Source organism: Genypterus blacodes, unplaced genomic scaffold (assembly GCF_046128005.1).
Source record: "Genypterus blacodes isolate CSIRO-AG114 ecotype Tasmania unplaced genomic scaffold, CSIRO-AGI_Gbla_v1 ptg000031l_1, whole genome shotgun sequence".
NCBI classification, from domain to species: domain Eukaryota; kingdom Metazoa; phylum Chordata; class Actinopteri; order Ophidiiformes; family Ophidiidae; genus Genypterus; species Genypterus blacodes.
The window spans coordinates 260,234-284,329 of record NW_027466844.1 but is presented as its reverse complement, the minus strand read 5'-3'; the positions used below and the strand labels follow the sequence as shown (position 1 = coordinate 284,329).

The window sequence follows — 24,096 nt, the reverse complement described above, 5'->3', positions numbered from 1 at the left end:
TATGAAATTGTTTGTGCGAGAACATTTCCTAATTCTCTTTAGAAATGAGTTTTCTTATCTGGCAGGTGGAATCGTTGCCTTCAGCCAGTGACCTTGTTCACGCATAAGAGTGTGTTTGAAGCGCACTAATGTCTCATTTGAGAGGAGAATTGTCCTCCTTCCTCTTTTTCAACGTCAAGAGCCCCCAAAGTATTCACTGCCTCGTCTTTCTGCCGCCATAGTCTGCATTTCACCATGTAAGTAACCATAGTGAGTATCTGCACAGCCATCAGAACGTAACCTCTCCCAGATCTCCTGCGAATGTGTGTGACACCCCTGCAGCAAAGCATTTGTTCATGCATTTAAATAGGAATATTATTATAATGATGGATACGTTCTACTTATAGAGTCGGATCTTCTGCCATTCTGGCGACTCTTCTGCATGCCAGCGAGCATTAGTCTGTAATTGGTGAGAGAAAATGAGCTGAAACATTTGACCTCTTCCTGTTCGCTCTCAGTCAAGAAGAAGACATTTCCCATTGTGCTGAGACGGAATTAAAACAAATATTTAAATCAGAGAGGATCTGGAGGAGATAGGGACACATTAGGAAGCTCTTACTGTTTTTCAGCACTTTCTAAAGCCATTTTTATACCAGTCTGTCTTAGTTTTAACATGCAAAGAAGCCTCGTATTAGTCAGGGACGTTTACCTATTCTGGGCTACACGTGGAACTATATTGAGCTTGTTTACCACATTTGACACGATCCCACTGTAGCCACGGGCCTCACGAACCGTCAACACATCTCACTGCACCAAACACGTCGCTCTTACAAACAGACACCGATCACATTCAGAAGAGGAAGTTTACGGAATCAACCCCATGGTCACAAGCTGTGTGGAGAGACAGAAAGGGTGACATCGCCCTCAGGGACGGGCAGGGCTAGGAGGTCGGTAGAAGATGATGATTTGTTGGGACTATGGTGAATTAACCATAGACTGGGTTTCATCGAAGAGGCTCGATCTATTCGTCGTTCGGTCTCAAGGAGTGGATCATTAAGAATCTCAGAACTAGTGCCTGACTGAGATCCAGCAGCATATATCAGAGGGGACAGCAAAGCTTTACAAGGCATCTTAGTGGCATTAACGGGATTGTTTCTGGAGAGACGAGAAGGACGCGACAAAGGAACAAGCTAATTGTCTCGGCGTAGACTAGAGCCGCGACATTCCCGCCCCCTGCTGTGCCTCTAATAAATACGCTCGCCAGAATCCTCACTGTTTATTAGAGCTTTTTTCTCAAGTCAAACCCAAATTCCCTCATGTTTAATCATAACATCTCATATTGCCTCCACGCCGCGAGCTTTATTTCCCATCCTGCGGCACCCGGTCAACTTTTTCTTGGATGCAGTTTCTGCCGTATTCCATATGTTCTCTTTCCTCCGGCTGGGCGGACTTCAGAACTAGACTGAAGACTTTAGAATGAGATCAGTACATGCACAGGACATATAATTAATAGCTAGGCTGCATTAATCTTTTAGCTTTTAATCTAGAGTACGATATCATCAGTGTACAATGACTGCTTAGGTGATCATCCCTCAAGGCCAAGCTGTTATTTGGATCTTATTGATTTGTCATTTTCTCTATGTTGGGAAATCATTTGGGTTTATGATGGAATCCTCATCCAACGCCATCATTGTCACCCCTAATGACTCCCCGTGAAAAATGCACCTTTATTCTTTCCATCTGTCTTTTCTGTCGCGCTGCGGATATTAATACAGCCATTGAACCTCGTGTTCGATAACCCATTTACTTGACGCCATCTTTCACCGGCCGGGTTAAATCTCCATCTCGGCCCAACGACGGCACCTTCATCCTTCTCTTTAGAATTTACATGTTTGAGTAAAAGGTGTCTGGTTTCTTATCAGGCTGTGATATAGACTCCTGCTGTCACACGCTCAGAGCTCTACACGTGAACGCCGTCGTCGCCATCGTCTTCCCTTCCGTTTGAGAGCAGATTTATTATGCCGAGACTCCAGGGCCTCGAGGCGTCCAATTGCTCTTTTATCTCCGGAGGTAGAGAGACGGGGGGAAAGGTTGGATCCGCGTCGGAGTAAGAAAACCTGCAAATGTTATGTCAAAAACTGTGTGTGGGCGTTAACATTTTGGCAAACCGAGGCGGTTCCTCTTCCATCTGAGGCGACATATGTTCCCGTTTGATTCCATCAATCACTTCCTACGAGGCGCTGTCATTTATTTCACGGATATCTCATTTTGGGAATTAAATCCGGGCTTCCTGTATCTGCGCGATGATTCATTCGTGGCGGGTTTTTTTTTTCTTCCTCTCGCCTCACCTTGTTTTAATTAAAAAAGGAAAATGAGGTCTGTGTGAGGAAAAGGGGGAGAAAAAAAAGAAAGAGCTAATCTTTATTAATTGGACTTTCTGCACCGTTGGCTCGCTGAGGGGAATTGTTATAAAACGCTCTCCAAAGTCACGTGCCGCTTCATTTGTCATCGGCTGGGGAACCATCGCTATGGCGCCGCATACATACACATGATGGTACACACAGAAATCGTCTCAGCGTTTGATTACAAGCCTGCCGAGACTCATCCGTCGGGAAAGCTTTGTCGTTTCGCTCGTCGCTCGTCTTGCTCCTGGGTTTGGCGGTGAAACCTCACTCATTCATTTGCCCTGAAAGGTTAGTCGTAGATCACCAGGGGGATGTGGATCCCCTCCGGTCAATATCTCCTGTCAGCAATCCCCCAGCCTGGTGTGTGTGTAGATTTACCCTGACCCCTCTGGATTGTCCCTCCATCTGTAATTAAACGCACCAGACGAGTAGGAAAACATTTATTTCCCATCAGTCTATCAGACAAACTACAAGTCTGAGATCAACAAGTGTGTGTCTGCGCGTGTGTGGATGTGTGAACAACAGAAAGGCAAACTGACAGCGTTTGACATTCACAGCCAAAATGTGAGAAATCCATCTTGTTTGCGCTTATATCTCTTTTTTTTACTCACACATACTATTTAACTATAAAAAATGACTTTATGTCTGCATGCAAATGTTCACACCAAGGTTCCAGCACACACACACACACACACACACACACACACCGGAGCACGAAAGCTAAAATAAGCCGGTATGCCACACGTTTATTTATTGTATCCGCACGCCGAGTTGCACGTCTGCAATTTGCCAGCAGCTATGTGCCGCAGATTTGCATATATACATAATCCACTTATGCTGATGTTCTTGCTAGGTGCATGGCTGTCCATATCAATTACATGGGCTTAGGTTCACCGCCATGGAAGATCAGGGCTGTTGACTGTGTGTGTGTGTGTGTGTGTGTGTGTGTGTGTGTGTGTGTGTGTGTGTGTGTGTGTGTGTGTGTGTGTGTGTGTGTGTGTGTGTGTGTGTGTGTGTGTGTGTGTGTGTGTGTGTGTGTGTGTGTGTGTGTGTGTGTGTGTGTGTGTGTGTGTGTGTGTGAGAGAGAGAGAGAGAGAGAGAGACAGTGTGTCGGCTACTGTGGGCGCGTCCATTTTTGAGTCAACAGATCTCTCCAGCAGTTCCTCCGCCCCTTCAGTCCAGGTTCACAGGTCAGGCAGGTCTTATTAAAATGACCGCCCAAAGGCTCATATTGCCTGAGAATTCACTCTTCGGGATAAAGCTTCGGTTTCTATAAAAACAGCTTAAGACGACAAAGCGGCGGCTCGCACACTCGCTCGCTTGCTTTGGTTCCCTTGGTGGGTTGGGATTGTGCGGTTCCTCACCTGTTTGCGGCGCCGTTCCTCTCGCTCGCTCGCCCAGAAATGTTTTTAGCTTGTTAGTGCGCTGAGCAAGTTTATAATCCTCAACACAATAAATACAATTAATTTGAACCGCCGGTTTGTATCGTGAGTGAATTTAATTAGCGTCGTCTTTATTGTTAATGCGTCCACACTTGCGCGGCACAATTTCAGCTCTTTTATGTGCCCCTGTTTCTGTTCCTTGGGAAATTATAGCTATTAATGTATACTGCCAGTTTATAATGAGGTTATGAGGGGATAAAACAGGATGAAGGGTCTATTCTCTATGCAAGAGGCAAAGATCTGATCCAGGCGCTGTTCTTCTTTCTCTTCTCTGTCTCGATTCTAGATCCAGAGCTGAAAACGCAGTACGGTCACAGCATTGATGGAAGACTGGGCGCCAACAGACTGTCCGCTCCCTCTGAAGGTATAATCACCACCGCTCCTGCCCAGGCTACACATCAGTCCATTACCGCCCCGAGGGGTTTTTATTGAGCCAGGCCTGCAAGAGAAGAAAGTTGCATCCGAATGCAACGCCGAGCCGTACTTTGATTGATGGCGTCACTTTTATAGTCCTACTGGGAACGCTAACGCAGACAACTGACCGTCCCGTGTTGCCTCAATGACACATTCGGTCTAATGATTGGCAGATGTCTCGCTGATACGCTTAGACATCCAACCCTTGCATTAATGCCCCGCCTCCAACCCCCCCCCCAGACTGCCACGCTCTGTCTCCCTGTGGGTTTTTAGGGGTGTTTAGGTTGATATTGAGCTGTCAGTGGACCTCTGTTCTCTGGGGATTGCAGCCCAGCCGACCTTTTTTGTAATTAAAAACGCATAAATACAGATAAAGCTCTCCCTCTCTCTCTCGCTCTCTCTCTCTCCAGCGAAGATGCCAGTGGACTGAAAATAAATCCCCCCACCCCCCGACCACTGAGCTCCACGGAGAGCTGCTTAAAAAAATTACAAATTCAGCTCGCTCCTAATTGCATCCTTGGATAATACAGAATTTATTCAGGGTCTGCCACAGAACTCATCGCTGAGATCGCTGCCCCAAAGTTTCCCTCCAATATCCTGAACTTGTTCGAGTCTTTTTAATGCACAATTTCATCGACGTGTTGAAGAAGTGCCATTTGCCAAGAGCGGAGGAATTGCCAACTCTCCTGGATGAAGCCAAGTGTGATTCGCTGCCGATCACTCCGGCGCTGGAGCACGAGCTGTTCCAGGCTGGCAGGTGGGAAGAGAACCTGAGAGGATTTGGATGATGATTCATTTTATTCTCACTTTGGGTGACATTTAATATTGACAGTAAGATGACAATAATGATGACATCTTGGAGAACAGACCGTTCCTTTTCCTTCGCCGGAATATACCACCGCTAGGCCCAATTCATTCAATTCCTGTTTATGCTGGATGTTACATATCTATCCCTTGGTTGATAAATAGGCACTCGCTCGCCCGCCGGAGGCCTCAAGCTCCAGAACCAGCGCTCCTGACCTTCACGGTGCCTCGGTGTCTAGGTGGACAGAAGTCATTCTCTGCTTCAAAGGGTTTTAAAATTGAGGTCTTGAAGGTTCTAACCCAGACGTATGAAGCTAAAAGGACCCACATTATTCTCGACCGTCCAGAGAAGACGATTAGCATAGAAAAAGCTTTGCCGTCAGTAGTGTGTCATTGTGTGCGCCTGTATCCACCTCCTCTCCCCTCCAGCTGTATCTGCTGAGGCTCTTCTCCCCTCAACCTGCCTCTTTCAATCAACGCCGTCAAAGTGGCCTATACATATTTACCAGCGCCCATGCTAATGTGCGCTCCCACTACCCCGCGTATTCATATTCACCAGCATTAACGCTCCCGGCTCCCCTCTTTCTGAATTTATTAAGCGATGGTTATTGAGGTGTTATTGATGTGGGAGCAGCTCAGTGGCCCCTGGGGCAATACCATCACACGCCGCGTACAGATGAATAGCGCCGCCACTCCAAATGGGCCCCGGCTATCACTTTATGTTATACAAAAGCAATAACGCCACACAACACTGCGTCGCGTCAAAATAAATGATGGCACACTCAATAACGTTTCATTCAATAGTTATTTGTTCCCCGGAAATCCCAATCCATCATATGTATAAACCGGAACATATATAATACTTGGCAAACCGTGGTAAACAGAACAAGATGGAGAAAATGCTTTGCTGTCACTTTGCGTTTCAAGTCAAAAGTTGAGCCCCACACACACACACACACACACATGCACACACACATATTATTGTATATTTACACACAGAGAAATGGAAACTTGTGTAAGGTTGCCACCCTTGCCTGTCTTGGCGCCCGCAGGTTGCTCACCGCGGCCGGGGCAGCAGAGTGGAAACAGCATTCCTGGCACTGCCAGTACACACACACACACACACACACACACAGTCGAGCGCACCAGACTCCCTGTTCCATCTGTCACTCCACTCCCATAATCCCCTGCTCCTGTAACAGATCTAATGACATATCGTCCCCCCTCCCCTCCCGCAAACACACACACACAATGGTTTGAATGCGCTACATGAAGATGCAACACAACTGCTGAGCCTTACGAAGCGATTTAAACGGCATTTTAAACATTTCTAATACACATTGAAGGTTAGACACAAATTTGTGTTATTATGTGTGGAGAAGCAGCTTTAGTTGTTCACTATCTAGCAGTTTATTGACGCCCACAAAGCAGTTTTACATTCATTATGTGCATTCTAGACTATAATGCCAATGATAGTGGAAGCTCTGCTGTTTGTTTCATGTCACACTCTGCAGTATAACCCCTGTTGCACCTGCCAATCAAACTATTTTATAGTCATATACAGTCTGTGTTTACATAGGATCAGGGATGATGGGCTGTTTGTGGATCATTACAGTGACAGCAGCAGACAGGTAAATGATGGGAAACGTCAAGTAACTCCAGTCTGATTTGTCTGGGAATGATAATGAAGGCGCAATAGTGGAGACCTCTTCCTCTAACACCCTGACATACATCACAGGCCTGTTTTCCGAAGCCACTTTCCTAAGCGGATGCCGTTTTGACGTGCTCTCCCGCTCCTCTCCCCCCTGGCTGGCTCGTTTGTTTCCCCAGCGCTGCCTCATGTCATAATGGGCCGAAGCAAATCACTTCCAGCCAGAGCCGAGACGGTGATTGTATCAAACTGACCCCTAACAAGCTGTCAGCTCAAATTTGATAAAGCATGCATCAGCGGCGACCAGCTTGGACGGGGCAGAATGGTCTTCTTCTAGCGGTGACACACACACACACACAGAGAGAGAGAGAGAGACAGACAGAGGGAGTGTGTGTGTTGTGTGTGTAGATGGATGGATGGATGGATGGAACTCTCTTCTCTCATTTACAGCTGCTCCAAGTACTGCCGAGTGCTGCCAAGCCTTCAGTACCTCAGTTGACACATAGAGGGCGCTGGTGCGTGTTGGGAAACCAAACCGTGGAAATGCTGAATGAGTGAGAGAGACAGAGAGAAAGAGAGAGAGAGAGAGAGTGTGTGTGTGCGAGTGCGAGAGAGAGAGAGAGAGTGCGTGTGTGAGAGAGCAAGAGAGAGAGAGAGAGAGAGCGCGAGGTGTGGAGGACGCGGTGGCATCGTGGAGGATCTGTGGATAATAACGTGACACAATCCAGCAGAGCGCGCGGCAGTTTTCCACCCATACACTCACGCGCTTCGGTCTTGGCTCAACTTCGGGACGGTGTCGGCCGGCGCGAGCCACTGTTTGCCCCGGGGAGGCTGCGCGTGACAAGTTGGGGTTGAGGAAGAAGAAGAAGAGGAGGAAGAGGAGCTTCTCGCATCACTATTTTTAAATGGGTGCGCTTGGATTTGGGGGGCGTGGATGGCAGACGAGCGGCAGAGTGCGTGTTCCGCTGTACTGGCGGTGTGTGTGCCGGTGTTGAAGAACCGGTTTGACGCACAGACGCGGCGGTTGGGACGCGGAGCCGTGTGGTAGTTACTAGCCGTCAATCACTGGCTCATCACGACCTGCTGTCATTTTGAAAACCACCCTTCGTTTGGACAATTTTGGATTTGTTTACGAAACGTGCTGCCGTTTGGGCGAAACTGGAGACTTTGCGGAAGCTGTGTGTGTGTTAAAATAGGGGGCTTTCTTGCTGCTAAGACGCCGCGGCCGCCGTGCGTAACGGGAGGAAACCCGGCGGAGCAGCGATTTGGATGAGTTTGAAGGAAATTGGTTTGCATTTTGTTTTGCTTTACGCAGCTCCGGTTTACTGGAAGTGACAGCGCCGCGGACGAGCACGGTTGGTGTCCGAATGACGTTTAGGATTTGGGAGTGAAGCTGAAGTGATTTTCCTTTAGTAAATATTGACAGGTGTCACGGACAGCGCCGGGTTAAGCTTTAAACCGATTTACGGCTGCGTCCACCGCGGACACCGAGCCTTTGTTATGGATAATCCGAGATCTGCCTAAACTCACTTGGCCCCGATTTACCCCGAACACTCCGAGAGGAATCACAACTTGTGATTAATAAGCTTATAATGCGATTGAAACGCCGAACGGGAAAGTAACCGTCACTTGAGTGTCTTATTCCCCCCCAGCGAGGAGCGGCCGAGATGACGAGCAACGGACCTGTCATCGTCTACGAGTGGCTCAAGACCCTCCAGCTCGCCCAGTACGTCGAGGCTTTCGTGGATAATGGCTACGACGACCTGGAGGTGTGCAAGCAGATAGGAGACCCCGACCTGGATGCCATCGGCGTGTACATACCGCACCACCGGCAGAGGATCCACGACGCGGTGAAGCGGCTGAAGGATGAGGCCAAGGAGACGGCCAGCGGGCTGTACTTCACCCTGGAGCCCATGCCGACGCCCGCGTCCGAGATCTACACCAGCCACATGATGGACCAGTACGAGTCCAGGCTGCGCGGGTCCAAGTCCTGGACCGAGCCCAACAGCGAGCGCGTCGGGCGCAACGGCGGGTACGTGGGCGCGCAGAGGAACCTGACGCTGGGCAACAGGAGGGAGCTGGTGGTTTACCCCAAGCTCAAGCTGAAGATCATGATCAGGGACAAACTCATCAGAGATGGCGTCAACCTCGCCAGGCCACCCTACTCCAATAAGGTAAGGTCATGACCCCTCACCTGCACCAAGACACCCATGACAGGAAAGCACCCGGATCAGGCGTAACATGAAGGGTTAAGCTTAGACATTGCAGAAGTGTTTGTCTTACCAGGCGTATTAGTCTGAAATTGTATAAATGAGTACATACACACACACTTGTTGAGGTTTGTTTGAGTCATCCTTTTACATTTTAAACAAGAAGAAAGCTCTGGGTTCTTTTCAAGGAGTTCATTATTCTGATGTAGTGCAGGTAAATGCAACTACAGAGAGGAACTGTTCAGACAGAGTGATTTGCACTGGGAATAATAATGCTCCGTGTTATGATAATGGCCTGGCAGAGCCGCTGAGCACTTACACAGGTGTTTCCACTCATTTCCTCTATTAGAGCTCTTCCTCATATTCTACAGGTGTGACTGACGAAGCCCTGACTCTCCCTGTAGTTGCGTCTCACCTGTATGTTTCTTGTCCGTCCCTGGTTGTCTACATCTCAGGTGTTAAGACCAAGCAGTACGATGTCAGGGTTGAGACTCACTGCTTCATGCTACCTAATGTGTGCAGGGTTTGTAACTCTTAAGCATGCAGAGATTTGGTGACTTAAGCATCTGTCAGCATATCTTCGCCCTATTTCAGAAGACTCAGCGTCAGAACCCAACGAAAAATGCACAAAGCCGCTCAGGGCCTCTCAGTGACTTATCTAGGTCGATTATTTTTTGCAGCACTGTCAAATTGCGCCTCCAACTCCCATCAAAGCCAACTACGACACAGACCTCAGGTATCATTTAGAAGCGCTTTCCGCTCTGCGTGACGGGCCGGGGCCGGGCTGCTGACACGGGTGAATGATGGGAACGCAATCGCACCGAATCAATAAGCGGAGAACGGCCGGAGCGGAGATCTCGGAGGGGCTTTTCATCCTGTCTCTGATTTCCTGCAGGAGGGAGAAGATTTACACTTAGATTATTAATCTAGTCTGACCTGGCCTATCCAGTGGCTTCAGTGTGGGTGGATCAAGCGGGCCCACGAGCGTACCAACCCTGGCTGTTTGGCCGTGATGAATGGGCGAGGGGCTATCGATTGCCGGGGCGTATAAATGAAGAGAGCGGCCCAGCTGGGTTTTGGCCGGGGCGAGGGCCCAGACTGATAGTGACCTTTCCTCACAAGTGCCTGAATCATATGCTTTAACAGCTGAGAGGGCTTCACTTCAATGGCTTCTGGTTTGCATGCGAGGGAGAGGGGGGCTTTCGGTGTGTATGTGTGTGTGGTTTTTAGTGCCAGTGTGTGCATTTGTGTTTAGAACCGGAATGAAGAGTAGAGTGGATTTTGGCTTAGTGGCTAAAGTGAATCCAAATACACAAATGTGCACTTTTGTAAAAGTGGCTGAGGACCACAACAAAGCTTGTTAGCTCCACGTGATTTTCTCTCATTAGATTGAGTTCCAACAGAGCATGATTGACTTAATATCCACATTATCACCATTTAGCTTCTATTACCAAAACTTTTCATTCGTCCCATTCCAATGCTTTCACGCTTCCGGATTTGAATTTCCAAAATGATGTCAGTCTCCCTCGCTGCCCTCTTTTCCCAGCCCATATATCTCTGCCACTTTGGATTGTTCCACAAATTTGACACCCACAGCGATTTAGGCTTTTTTGTGAGGGCTAATCTGCCAACCCGGCGCTGAGACAAAGCGTTGGATCCACAGGGTTAAACCATCTCTCCCGCCCAAGGCTGTATTTATTTCGAGCCGGAGCTTTGGCATTGAGGCTTTGGAGGGGAATGAGCGGGTCAAGGTCTCTTGCTGTCTCTTTCTCTCGTCATGTTCGTGTGTGTGTGTGTGTGTGCATGCGTGTGTGTGTGTGTGTGCGCTTGTGTGCGTCTAACCCAGTAGTTTAGAATTGGCTCCGGCCCAGTGCTTTTCTCCCCAGGAGGAGTGAGCCGAGTGTAAGAGATGGAACCGCGACCAGCTGATGGAGGTTTGACTAAACCCAGCCCGTGATTGGCCTGTGAGAGACGTCTCTCTCTTCTCTTCTCCTCTGCCCTTGAGACAAGATGTCACCCCCCCCCGCCCCCACATAGATGGACCAAGAGAGGGCAGACTCGGGGCAATTACAGAGACACAATGTCAGTCTCCAGGGACGCTCATTGTATAGGATAACCAAGTTCTCAGTCCCATTCAAACGGCAGAGAGACAGACGAGCCTGTGTTTAGCTCTGTGCCGCTGACTATGTCTTCGTTGTTGGTTATTATGCAAAACAGGCTAAGGTAACAAATCCTCTCTAGCAATTGTAGAGCGTCTACCCAGTCAAACCATTATCACACCATTCTGTGAAAGGGCTCTGCTGGGTGTAATGAATACCCAGCGTTCTTATCTAGGCCGCCGCCGCCGAGCCGCCGTCTCTCTGCCAGGGGAGTGATATTTCTTATGATTTAAACAAACAGTCGGCGTCGGTCGCACATCTTTGGATCTCGCGCAGGGGAACAATACAAGCCAGAGACACTTGTAGTAAAATGCTCAATGTCTTTTTTTCCGACTCGTATTTGTGGAACTTTGTCATAAATCTCTGACACAACGGTCGCAAAAGAGAAACTGAGCCAAGATCCTCTGTTGATTCTCTTTTAGGGACCATTTGTTTAGCTGTGAAGAGTTCATTTGAAAGCAATTTGTGACTCTTAAGACTTTTAGCTCTATTTAGATGAAAAACACGTTCCATAAATGTGTGTTTATCCTCAGCTTGGGACGGGGGAATAATGTATCTTTCACCGTTTTAGCTCTGCTTAACTTAAGCATTGCTCTTTTTGTGAATTAACATGTAAAGCCAGCAGACTGTGATTTGGTCGCATCAAATATGAGGTCATAGCTTTGCTGCCTTGTCCAATTCTTCTTCTATGGTGAGGTCCATAGGTCCATAGGTCGATTACATAGGAGGGAGGTGGTATATGAGGATGTAGCAGCCCAGAAGTCAGACAATAGGAGAAATAATTCTTCTAAAACGCTCCAGAAATGAGATTCCAAAGCTCTGAGTATTTCCCACTTTGCCTAACAAGGACTTCAGGCTGGTGGAGGAACGATTTCTTTCCTGGTTTGTTTTGAATTCTGTCACACAAATGTCAAGAACGGGTGCTCGAAACGGCACGCGGCGCAGACCGCAACAGCGCCGCATTGTCAGCGCTGCGTGTCGGGAGGATGTAAAAGCTAAACACGGGGAGATTCTCCCATTGTCTGCGTGCCGCCCCGGAGCCACACGCTCCTTTCACTGCCTGCTCTGTTTTGTATTCTCAATTTCCGCCCATTGAAGCGAGCGGCGGAGGCAAGTGTCCAGCATTGTGCCAATGGGTGGTTATGAAAACGCCGAGTGTCATGCAGAGAGAGAGAGAGAGAGAGAGAGAGAGAGGAGGTTGTAAATAGACGGGGCACATTGTTTTTGCACGGTGGGTGTTTGCGTAACGGTATGAAAGTCAAGTAAGCGTTGTTGTTTAGGGCCTCTGTCTGACCCCGGTGGACAGCTGGTCAAATCTGGGGGGGAGAGAATCACGAGAGGCGGCCCCCCCATCCCAGCTTAACAGGCTTTAAGAATGTGAAAAATGCAGTGGACACCCTAAGGTGCTATGTCTTTCCTGTGAAGGAGGGAGGGGGGTCAACAGAAAAGGGAAGGGAAGCTTCTCACTGATGTCTGTTATCAGAGAGGAAGTTCACCACCTGACATGAAGAGCGCTCACCTTGGCTTCCTGTGCCGGTTCCTTCCAATCACCATTAACCTCCCGGCACCGTCGCCAGGCAGGAAATGAGCTTTTTTATTCACAATGACCTGTCGTCAGCGTAGAATGATATAAACCCCCAAGAGCCTGGTGCTTACCAACCAAAGCATCAAATGGAACAGATCCTTCATCTTTAATTTCTTTTAAACATGCAAGAAGAAGAAGAATAGTAAGAAATCTGTGTTTTAAGCAAGCTGGATTTGAGTGACAAGGGGCCGTGGAGATTCAAATGTCTTTTATTATTCTGCTGTGAAATGTAAAACAGCCCAAAGTCACGATTCCAGCTTGTTATTAAGACTCTAGTTTTGTTTTTTTTAGCACCTCGGCGGAGCGCTCCAGCGAAAGCTCTTCATAAGCTTTTCATTTAGTCTATATTTTTCAGCCAAAATCCTCTCCATCCTCTTCATCCCTGCGCTGGAGGCTTGGAACGCTGCCACGCGGAGGGAGGAAGCCTCTCTCACAGCGGCCTCCCGAGTTTTTCCGTGCCTTCCGCTGAAAGCTCTGTTTGCTTTGGTCTTTATTAAGGGGCTGCTTAAAGGCATAATCAGGCGAGGACTCGTAAAGGGGGAAGTCATAAAGGAGTCGGAGAGCAGCGCTATTGTCCTGAGAAGACGGAGAAAGTCAATTAGCCAAGTGAAGTTGCTGTTGACATTGCGGAAACAGCGGCTTGAGTGGGGCACCGAGGTGGGACGGCTCACATTCCCATCACACTGGAAGGGAACAACTCACACACACACACACACACACACACACACACACACACACACACACACACACACACACTCGCAGCGACACTTTTTGCAAGCAAGCTGTGTTTATGGTCCGGCTTTAAAATCGTGTTTGTCAGGCATAAAGCGCCTGTGCACCATCTGGCTTTTGTAAATGCTGATGTTATCACAGTGACCTTTGACTTTACAGCTTTTGACCCGCAGGACTCAAAAAGGCGCAGCTTTCTGATGTGATCTCATCCAAGGAAATCAAACAGACCACACACACACACATACAAACACACTTGTGGTTCTGAGTGAGTGCTGGACTTTGCAACCGCAGTGTCATATTGACATTTGAGACGCACAAGCCTGAGCCGCATCCAGTTTTCCCATTTTGCTGGATGCTTTTGCAGATCCGTCTCCTGGAAATGAGGGACTTTCCTCCCCGCGTGTCCCTCAGGAAGGCTTGACCCCGCATCTCCAGGGAGCGCGTGCAAATGTGGGAAAGCGGCCTCTAAGCTGTGTTTGCAGCTGGCCTTCTCGTTTCCGCCGAGGCTCACTCCTTCTGTACGTTTCTCACATGATCAGCTGGGGCTTTTTTCCCAGCGGCTGTTATTCTCCGGGCGGACGTGCGAGCGCAGTTAGCACGCCGACGTTTCACGGGGCTCAAACATACCAAGTCCCGACGCGCAACAGCTTCGCCCCCAAACGCTGCCCCGCCGTTCATTAGCAGCCAGCCGTCAAGCCGCGATAATCTCAACATTTAGCTGTTTAGTTCAGGTGGAAGTATGTGAGAGTGTGTGCGCTGGCTGGTGTAAATGTCACTCCCCCGAGCCTCTGGACATACAGTTAAATAACATATGTGAGCTATATGCGTATGGTTTAAAGTTATGCGGCCATGGTAACGGCTTTAAATAAAGCGGCGCTCAGCAGGCAGCGCGGTCATTATATTTTCCACAGTGTGCGAGGGAACAGGTCCGGATGACACACATTCATGACAGATACATTATCAGAGCTATTCCGGGCCAAGATTCCAGACAGCCTGTCTACACAACCCGCATAGTGTCTCCTTCAGGAATGACTGCCGGCACATATAGGCTGCATTATCAATACCAAAGTGTTTATGACGCCTTTGACAGGAGTTTCTCCGGGGGGGGGGGGGCACCGGACCGCTACGTCCTCCGGGCCCTGAGATGCGCTATGTGTTTTGTGGTTTCTTTCTTTGTGAGCAACAGCGATCGGAGGAGAAACTAGACGTTCCCTCACCGTCACGCGTCTCCATGTCTTCGCCACCTCTGACTCATCTTTGACTCGGCTGCCTGCCTTTTGTCGCTTGCAACAACGACATAATTAGCTTTCATCCTGTAACAATAGCTGTAGTTGTGGTGTGAAAGTATCTACACCATAATTGTTCTCTTTCGAGCGGCGGAGGAGGCTGCGAATGAAGATATGATGATGATGATGATGATGATGATGATGATGCCCCAATAGGATGGAGAGTGACAGGAGAGCGGGCCCGGAGCATCTGCCTGTGTTGGCAGCAAAACAGACATGCAAATCAACACATCAACATGTCTCTCTCTCTCTCTCTCCCTCTCTTTCTCTCTCTCTCTCTCTCTTCCTCTCTTCCTCTGGCTGCATCAGGTGCCTCACGTGTGACCCGTAGTCCAGCCCGGGGTTAATTACACCTGACTCCCACACGTCGACTTGCACGGGGGAAGGTCGCACACTAAAGGGTATCTGGCAGACGTTGCCATGGAGACGTAAAATCATATGGTTCTCCTTTTAATCTGACACGGTCGAGGTTTTTCGCCGGCTTAGCGGCAGACATTGAATTTGGGATTATTGCGTAATGCTGCCATTCCGTAACGCCGCTTCCTTCCCCGGTGTTATTTCTGAATAAATGTCGCCCGGGCAACCCGTCCAAATGTAAGAAGATTATACAGATGTGGAACAAGATTTCTGCCAGAAACATGACAAAGCACCACATGACATTCGCCGCCGTTTTTCTCTGTATCCTCGCCCTGTTTCTACGAAGACGCCCTTAGAAACGACGACAGGCCGCACACAAGCACGTGGGCGAGACGAGCCTCGCACGTCGGGGTCGCACAACGAACGCCAGTCGAGCCGTCACCTGCAGAGGATTTCTCCCCCCGAGCAGTTAATTGTCCTTTTGCATGTAGCGACAGAGCGGCGTATGTCAGCCCCGGCGTATCTTGGACTGTGTTTTATGGTTATAATGCAGGGGTGCAGAGAGACGAGCGAGGCACGGCGGAGAGTGCCGGAGAGACAGACAGACAGACAGACTCGGAGTGTATATAATTACCCTGTCTGAAGCTGGCTGCCTGCTAGGTGTGTGGAACGCAAGCACCAACCAAACCTCTCAACCCCCTCCCACCCCCCCTTCTCCCCTTCTCATTCCTAATTGGTCCATTTCCAAGGCATCAGGGCAGGGCTCGGCTAAAAGCTTTGATCATGGAGACCACACCGGCGTTGAGACGGCCCTCACCTGAGTGCTTTTGTAGTTTGCCGGCCTGGCAGGGGGATTAAGCCCGCGCTGAACCTAACGTGTGTGTGTGTGTGTGTGTGTGTGTGTGTGTGTGTGTGTGTGTGTGTGTGTGTGTGTGTGTGTGTGTGTGTGTGTGTGTGTGTGTGTGTGTAAGTGTGTGTGTGTAAGTGTGTGTGTGTGTGTGTGTGTGTGTCGTTCTCCCGGGGCTCCCTGCGGCTCCACATACCTGCTTCTGAGCCCTAATTATCTGGCAGTTAGCGCATTCTTTAAAGCACACCCACGCCGACGACACGCACACACGCTCACGCTTACAGTATAATGTGCGGCGCGTGTTGTTTCTTATAAAATCCACCGCAGGCCTCTTTCATAGGTTCTGCTTTTGTTTCGTGCGGTTTGCCACCTCTGATATTGTAAAGCATTTACCAAACCTTAACGGGGGCCGCTGCACATTCCAACATAACGTTCCCGTGTGCGAGCATACCTTTCTGCAAGCACACACACACACACACACACACACACACACACACACACACACACACACACACACACACACACACACACACACACACACAGTATAGGAGTTTATGTTCCAGAATCCATACTAAGTGAGGGGGTTGCTGGGAGCCATGTTGGTAACAGGTGCTTTGCGAATGCCGATAAGCCTCCTCTGCGCGTTCTGTCCAAATCGGAGATAAGCCATCAGGTGTGTGTGTGTGACAGCAAATTGCAGGTAGTACAAGAAATGTACATTTTTGGGCAGTGACGTACGCGTAGCGAAACATCAAGGCTTCTCACCAGTCTAATCAGTGGATGACAGAAGGTTAAGGTGACCTGAGCGGTTCCCTCCTGCCAGCCAGTCAGACCCGTTATTAGCGGATGCATCCTGACATGTTTAAATTGAAGTTGAGAGTTCATTATGTCTATTGCCGCTTTTTTGACCTCTACGCACAAGCCTGTAAACGCTGACGGCGCTCTTGTGTCGTAATTCATTCGGAGTCGTAGCCCGGACTTGTTGCGGCAAGAAGTTTGGATAGCAGTTTCTCTTCTGGTAGCAAGAGTTTAAATAGTTGGACGACGGGAGGGGGGGGGCGGGGAGAGAGGAATGAAAACGGAAACAAAGGGATCGTCTCTCGTCTCTCAACCGCAACCCGCTCCAGTTGTGTCACTCATTGATTCGCGCGTCAGTTTGTGCACAGTAATAATAATAACACCGCCACAGTGACAAAAGCAAATATTGTTGGGATTAACCACAGGAAACAGTGTGAGTGTGTGTTTTTGGAGGATCCTGTGGCTTCTGATGGAGCTGGGGACGGGCACTGAGATTCCCTCCCACCGTCTCAATGATTTGCTCTTTAGTAACTGATGTGGATTTGTTGCTAGTGACATTTGGGGAGAAAACAATCAGTGTGTACCCCCCTGCTGTTTGACCAAATAGTAATTGCACACAGCACATCCCTCACGTTAAGAGTGTACAGATGGAGAGCACACACACAGTTTGATGTGGATCTACATGAACACGTGTCACGGATGATGATCGGTTAGTGTGCGTAGCGCCGCATGTTTACTCCTTTGCGCTTGCATTTGTGATAGGAGTTGCTTTGAATGGAAAGTGTTAGATGACTAATTCTTTACCGAAGGAGTCGAGCTCTCGTCTTGATAAAGCTAAAGTTTGTTTGGAGCCACTGAATCACCAAAGAGGAGGAAGTTTAAAAGCGTTTTGACATGACCCCGACACACAGAGGCACTGATTGCATCTGTGTTGCAACATACACATACAAGCCTTATCTCTGTATGAGTGCCACTTTGTATGACATCGTCTCGACTCGAGCAGCATTTCCCTCGTGCACCCATGAAAGGTCACCCCCCCGCGTGAACATCCGAGACGGCCAACCTCGCTACGGCTTCATCTGCTGAGGGCGAACCGCGACCGTGTCAGCAGATCCGCCAGCCTCCGCCCTGCCAAACCAGCCCCTGTTTACTTTAATAGCCCCCTTTTTAACAGAGGGGAAGTCTCTCTGCGCCAAGATGTAGAAATGCGCAGTGTCTTCTCTGGTCCCGATGCATTCTTGAACATGATGGGTTGGCCTTCAGGGCTTGGCCCGTCATCCAACGGTTTCTCAGATCCTTCCAAGTTCTCCGTTTAGTCTTGGGTTTCGGGTTACTCGTTGTTGGAGTATCGGCTCGTGGATGAGTGTGTGAACCGAGTCGTCAGGAAGCTTGATTTCATTAAATCTGGGCTTTTGCGTGCGTGTTTGTCATCGCATCTGGCCTGACTTTGACTTTTCTATATAACGACACAAGTGACAGCTTAACTGAAGAGGATCTGGGTTTAGTCTTTAGTCCTCTGGACATGTGGATCTTTCAAGAAGTCGTACAGTCACAGAAGCTTGTTATGTGAGTTTGATCTGTCTGTTTGATGTCACGGGGAGAATGTGGATTAACAAGACGCGGCTGTTACTTTCGCTTGCGGTTTGTTTGCTCTGAGGTCAGAGTCCGCCAACGTGCGACGCCGACAGTCAGCGGAAGTGTTGTCAATCCTGTAAATCACCACTTTCCAATGAATACATATAGATTAGAGCCTGTGACACACACACACGAAGCCAAACAATGAACTGGCAGACTGACAGTTTGCTGTCCGGGCTTAGAGAAGGGGGGAGGGGGTTCATGCAGCAACAATCTCACGGCCTCCACCAACTATCCACGCCCAGTTCCCGGTCCGGTTCTCATTCCAGGACTCCATCCTGAGAGACTGGGAGGGAAGACCGACCGTAACACAAACAGGCAGCTCATCGGCATACAGAGATACTGGATGATGACAGACGAACCAGGCAGAGAAAACAAACAGGAGACACGAAAGACTGAGTAGAGACAGAGTAAGATAACGATGGATGAAATAAACAAATGTGCGATGCAAATCTTCAGGCTTGGGTTTCATTAATCTGTCTTTTCTGACATATTAATAAACCACACACTAGCAGTATCCAAGGACTTATTTGTAATAACCTGAGTTATTTGAGCGCAGGGCCATAAATTCACATGCGCCAAAAATTTTAAATGTTAAATAATTAATCTGGGAGCCATTAAACCACAAGTCAGTTCATAAAGCGTGTGATGATGATGATGGGTGAGGTGAGGAGATGGATGCTTCTCTGTGATCTGAGTCTAATCTGCCCGATGATTGCTTTGATCCAAAACAATTTTCCAGCAATATTGCACAATGTAGGAGACGCCGTCACTCTTAATTTCGCCCATTTACACAGATTGTACGGGGTAGCGGTATAGGAAATTTTGGTGTCGGGGCCTCTCCCTGCGCTGACCGTATTGTGATGGCGAGAGCTTTTGTTATGGCCACTTTGCTTTGTGTACGGCCCAGAGGAGAGAGAGGGAGAGGGAGATGGAGAGAGAGAGATTGTTTTCCTCCTCCGTATGAGAATACGCCATCTGAACAGAACAATGACCTGCGAGGACAGCAGCCTTCCTCTTCTTCTTCTTCTCCTGGCAGCTCTGATCCCTGTCCGCTTCCTTTTATGGAAGAGCCAAATGCCAGAGGGCCCACCTACTCCCTCCCTCTCAAACTGCACCCACCCCTGCCTCCCAAAGTAAGCAGTCGCCCTCCTCCTCCACCCTCCCCACCTCCCCACTCTGCTTCACCCACTCTCGGTCAAACCACATTCCTGAAAATGCACTCGATGCCCCGAAATACCAGTTGGCAAGATCCTACCTCAGCACCCTGAAGGAGAACTAAGCAGACTAACAGAACCTAGAGGAATCCTAGTTACTAAAGGAGTACTTCAGGAAATACTGTACGCTGTATATCCAAAGGGGGAGCGATTATGTGTGGAGTCCGTTCTTTTTTCTTTTTTCTTGTTGTGTGGAGGAATCCCGCTGACAAGCTTATATCCATTGTTATGTAAAGTGGCCATTCATGTTCTACAATCTGCCTGGAATGAAGGATCTGGTTCGGGGCTTTGTGTGGCAGCGATACAGACGAGCCGTGCCTCTCAAATCATCCCTCCGCTTCCCCCCTTGTAAATCTCCTCTCGTGCGCGTTTGCAGAAGAAAAACACTGCAAAAACCTAAGGCGGACATATCCGGCTTTGCTCTTCAACGTGTTTACTCGTCTGTGGAGTGAAGCCTCTCCTCCATCGCCCCCCCCCTGCAAAATCACAACACGGCAAGCGCGTGCGGCTCAAGTGTTCTTATTGTTGATTAGCACAAGGCTCCTCTGTAATCCTAATCAGGATATTGATGACGGAGCCTCTTCACATGGGAGGAGGAGGATGAGAGGAGGCTTTTGTCATGAATCAGCGTAACGTCCTCACAGGCGCAGATTGGAAACCCATAGATTTACCCGGAGTAGTTTTGTTTTTTCAAGTCGTAACCAGTCGGGTTTATTCTGTCTCCACTTCAGTTCAAGTGGTATTCGGGATCGTGAGGAAGTTTTTGTGTTTGCTGGCGCTGCTCAAGGCCCAAAATGAGAGTGTTTGAGGTTACATTTGCGTAGACATATGTATACTTGTAGCTTAAAGAATGCTGTGCTTGAGGTTCCTCCCACATGGCAATCTATTTAATCTATTGCTTCGTCATCGCGTCTAATCATGCCGGCGTTGCTCATGCTGAGCCATCAGCAGCTGTGTGTGAGAACGCAGACATGCAACTCTGTATCTCTTCCTCTCCCGCTGCGTCTGTGCGTTCAGTTTATGTAATCTACTCTGCAGAGCTAAGGAGTTTAGATTCTGACAGGACCAGCATTTTTCTCTCTCTGTGTGCTTTTTCTGTGAGTAATGCTGAATGAGGAGCAGAGCTACGATATGGTGCATGTGTGTGTGTGTCGTGGTACAGTGGCAGAGGATATAAAACGATGAAGAGCCAAAAGATTCTGCACTAAAATTCCTGACGAAGGCCGGCCGGCCAAACACGAAGCAGGAATCAGGAAATGGTGCGTTAGCGTGGACAGCGTGCAGAGTTCACTTTTTCTCTATTCCCTCCAGTGGTGAAGTAGTAGCTGCGATCAGCAACCTCCACCTCCGCTCTGCCTCTGACGTCCTGCGGCTGATTAGAGGCCAGGCCGGCTCTCAGCAAGGACGCGGCCCATCCAGTCAGCACTCTGACCCTCAGGAGAAGGAAACGGCCGGGTAGAAGTGTGACGTAGCTCAGGGTTTTTTTTTTTTAAGGCAATCACCTCAAATATGTGGACTGCAGAATGCTCTGTTTGATTTCCTGTTTCCCAGAATCCCCTCCATCGCCATCAACAGTAATCTCTATAAGGCAGTAGAATATCTTGTGTACTCTCTTTGTACTTGCCCTCACATTTTCCAATTACAGCGTTTCTGTTGTGTGCCTCCCCCTCTGTATAAAGGGCATCACCTCAGGTAGATGTGTTGATAGGCCCACATAGCCCTGAGTGAAGCTCCCTACCCAACCCCATACACAGCCGCGTCATTATTGGATGTCAAATCTAGCATCCTTCCTCTTTTTCCAATCCATAGAAGTGTGCGTTTTTTTCCCCCTTTTTTTGTGTGACTCCAATAGGTTACCATGGCAACATGTAGCAGCCCCGTCAAGCTTTTCTTTTTCTTTTTCTTCTCTTTTTTTTTTATGAAAAGGCCCCCGTGACAGGCATTGGCGGAGGCCTGCCGGAGTAATCATGGTGACGGAGATCAGGGCTTGTCGCTCTCCGGGTGTCATTTATCGATATAGGGCGCAGTCGTGTAATTCCGCCGATTGCTTCATTTGCTTTCCGTCCCCCCATGTCACACCTCGAGATTGGAAAGCCGAGGGTACAAGCCAAGGATGAATAAGTAGGTTACTATATATTAAGAGAGAGAGAGGGAGTGAGTGATGGAGTGTGTGTGTGTGTGTGGTAGGGGGATGGACGCTCTATAAGCTTTTCTGGTAAATACCAAAGTGCTGCAGGAATGCGTTACTATACGTGAAGCCATTCTGTCATTCAATCCTGAAGCGCCAGCATCTCCTTTAGGAACGTCCTGACTCGGCCAAGCAGGGCGTGCCGAGGGGCGCCCAGCTGCCAATGCGCCTCTAACTGTGTGTCATATATCCCCTACCCCGCCCTACGGAAGGTCAAAGGTCAAAGGGAGGGGGATCGTTCATCTGGTCCCCGGCAGAGGCGGAAGAAGGCCGTGGCAGAAGGGGGAAGTGTGGCGCGTGCCCGGCAGGAGAGAGCCGCACTGAGCGTGCCGAACCTCCGCTTCCACACTCGCAGGAAGTTGTCTTTGATAAAGTGTGTGTGAGGGTGACGGGCGGGGTGGGAGTGTTTTTCCAACGAGGGGAGTTCTCGAGATGGAGCGAGTCGTTTTCCAGGATCAATGTCACGGAAGCACACAACACAGGCACTCTGCAATTTATCATCCACACTTTGCAGAAATACCGTTCATGTTTTAGGAATTACATTGGATTATATAACAATAACAACGACTCCTGGTTGTGTGTGTCATGTTTCTTAATGCCACGGTGAAAGCAGTTTACTAATCTCTCGCCTTCTCATTTTCCTTTCGGGTACATACGATGATGGGAACGTCCTTCTACATAAAGGTAAGAGACTTTCTTCTCTATATTTACTCTCCTAACAGTCATCAGCTGCCGTTCATGCTCCAGTATACTGAGGCTGGATGGACGGAAGCTTCTCCTCTGTTTATCTCCTTCTCTCTGTAAATACAAAAAAAACACCATTACACTCACAGTATGATACATTTGGCTTGAGCCGCCAGTTGAAATATGGGTCACCGAGACAGAAACCATGCACTCCAGACACACACACCCCCACACACACACACACACACACACCCACACACACACGGACACACGTGCACACTATTTGAAACCCGATCGAGTGTCTTCCTAACCTTCACAGTATCTAACACGCCGAATTCCTCTGTAAATGTCAACTTATGCAAGTCTCCTCTCCTCTCGTCTCCCGGGAGACGTTCCTCTGCAATTGCGGCGTAATTTGCATGAATTATCCACGTCTGCGCTTTTGTTTTTGTGTTTAATTCATCCGTTGGTTTACTTCAGAGGGGTTTTGCCTCTTCATTATAATTTTAGGACAACTAAGCAGGGGAGCAGAGGAAAAAAATGGGCTTACTTATTTATCTCCAATCCCTGGCATAGCAGACCCCCCCTCCCTCTCTCTTGACCCGCTGACAGAGGCTCTTTGTTAATGGGGGAAGAGGGAGAGATGAGTCTGGGTCATACAGGCAGATTAGTGTTCATTGAAATCCTATAGGAAAGGTCATTTACATAGTGCCTCTTAAATCCACTTGTAACCTCCGCCGCGACCCCATTCACAGGGCAGACACCCTCCACTCAGGCCCCGACACTGTTTTGTAAGCAAACGCCGAGTGCGCTACTTCCACGGGACTAAGTAAGAGTCGGCGTGTTGCGTCTGTCATCATGAAGTAAGTTACTGAGTTTCACTCTGCTGCGATGTTTGTTTAAAGCAGCTCGGGCTGATCCAAGCACTTTTTTGTACGGGGGGGAATGAATGCTCAGTTTGTGGAAGAGTGGCTGAGACCGAAGACAGGATTTTGCCTGGTAATTTTCCTTAAATTAGGATAAGAGCGTGGAGACGACTAATTCTACTGTGATGAGAGTTTGCGAAAATGCTTAGTTTAGGGGAAAGCAACTTCCTGAGGAGGCTTTTCACAAACATGTAGTGTGTTTACTCCCTCCCTGCCCAAATGTGCTTAAACATGCCACCACATTACTTTAATTATGATGTCAGCTGATTTTATCCGAGCAATGTAGTCAAATGTTAATGTATGGGACAATACAGCAACAGTCAGATCATGAAGGAAATGTTGCCGAAATCCTTTATGATTAGGTTTACACTAAACTGATCCTTTACATTTGTGTTGTCTTGGCCTTTGTGTCACTGTGTGCTAAACATTACAGCTAAACTGTCAGTCCTTCTCCTCGCCATAGAAACATCCTCCACAGGAAACCGTTTGCTACAGAGTCGACAGAAATGTAAATATTTTCCCGGTTTTACGACGCCCCAGTGTGCCGCTGCAGAGCAGAGCAGAGACTTGAGATCTGCGCTTCAAAGTGTTTCAGCTTTCACCATGGCAACATTTGTGATTGAAGATGTTGCAGATGTGGCAGTTTATCAAAATCTCTTCCTATGGCGGCCCAGTAATTGCTTTGCAAGGTGCTGCCATTGTCTAGGCCGCCCACATGTTGCGGTAATTTGGCAAGTGTCGATTTCATGTTTCCTCCTTCCATGGCTAAGTGGGTCC

The 24,096-nt window shown here is 48.7% G+C and overlaps 1 protein-coding gene across 2 annotated transcripts in view; it reads left to right on the top strand.

Moving 5' to 3' along the window:
* The first annotated feature begins 7,022 nt into the window (after positions 1-7,022).
* Positions 7,023-24,096, top strand: part of sash1a (SAM and SH3 domain containing 1a) — a 129,521-nt gene continuing 112,447 nt past the window's right edge. The window contains exon 1 of one of the 2 annotated variants that reach the window (XM_076145857.1): positions 7,023-8,869. In XM_076145857.1, coding sequence (XP_076001972.1) covers positions 8,363-8,869 — 507 coding nt within the window. In that variant the 5' untranslated portion in view covers positions 7,023-8,362. The remainder of the gene's footprint in view (positions 8,870-24,096) is intronic. The other variant, XM_076145856.1, reaches the window with a different exon arrangement.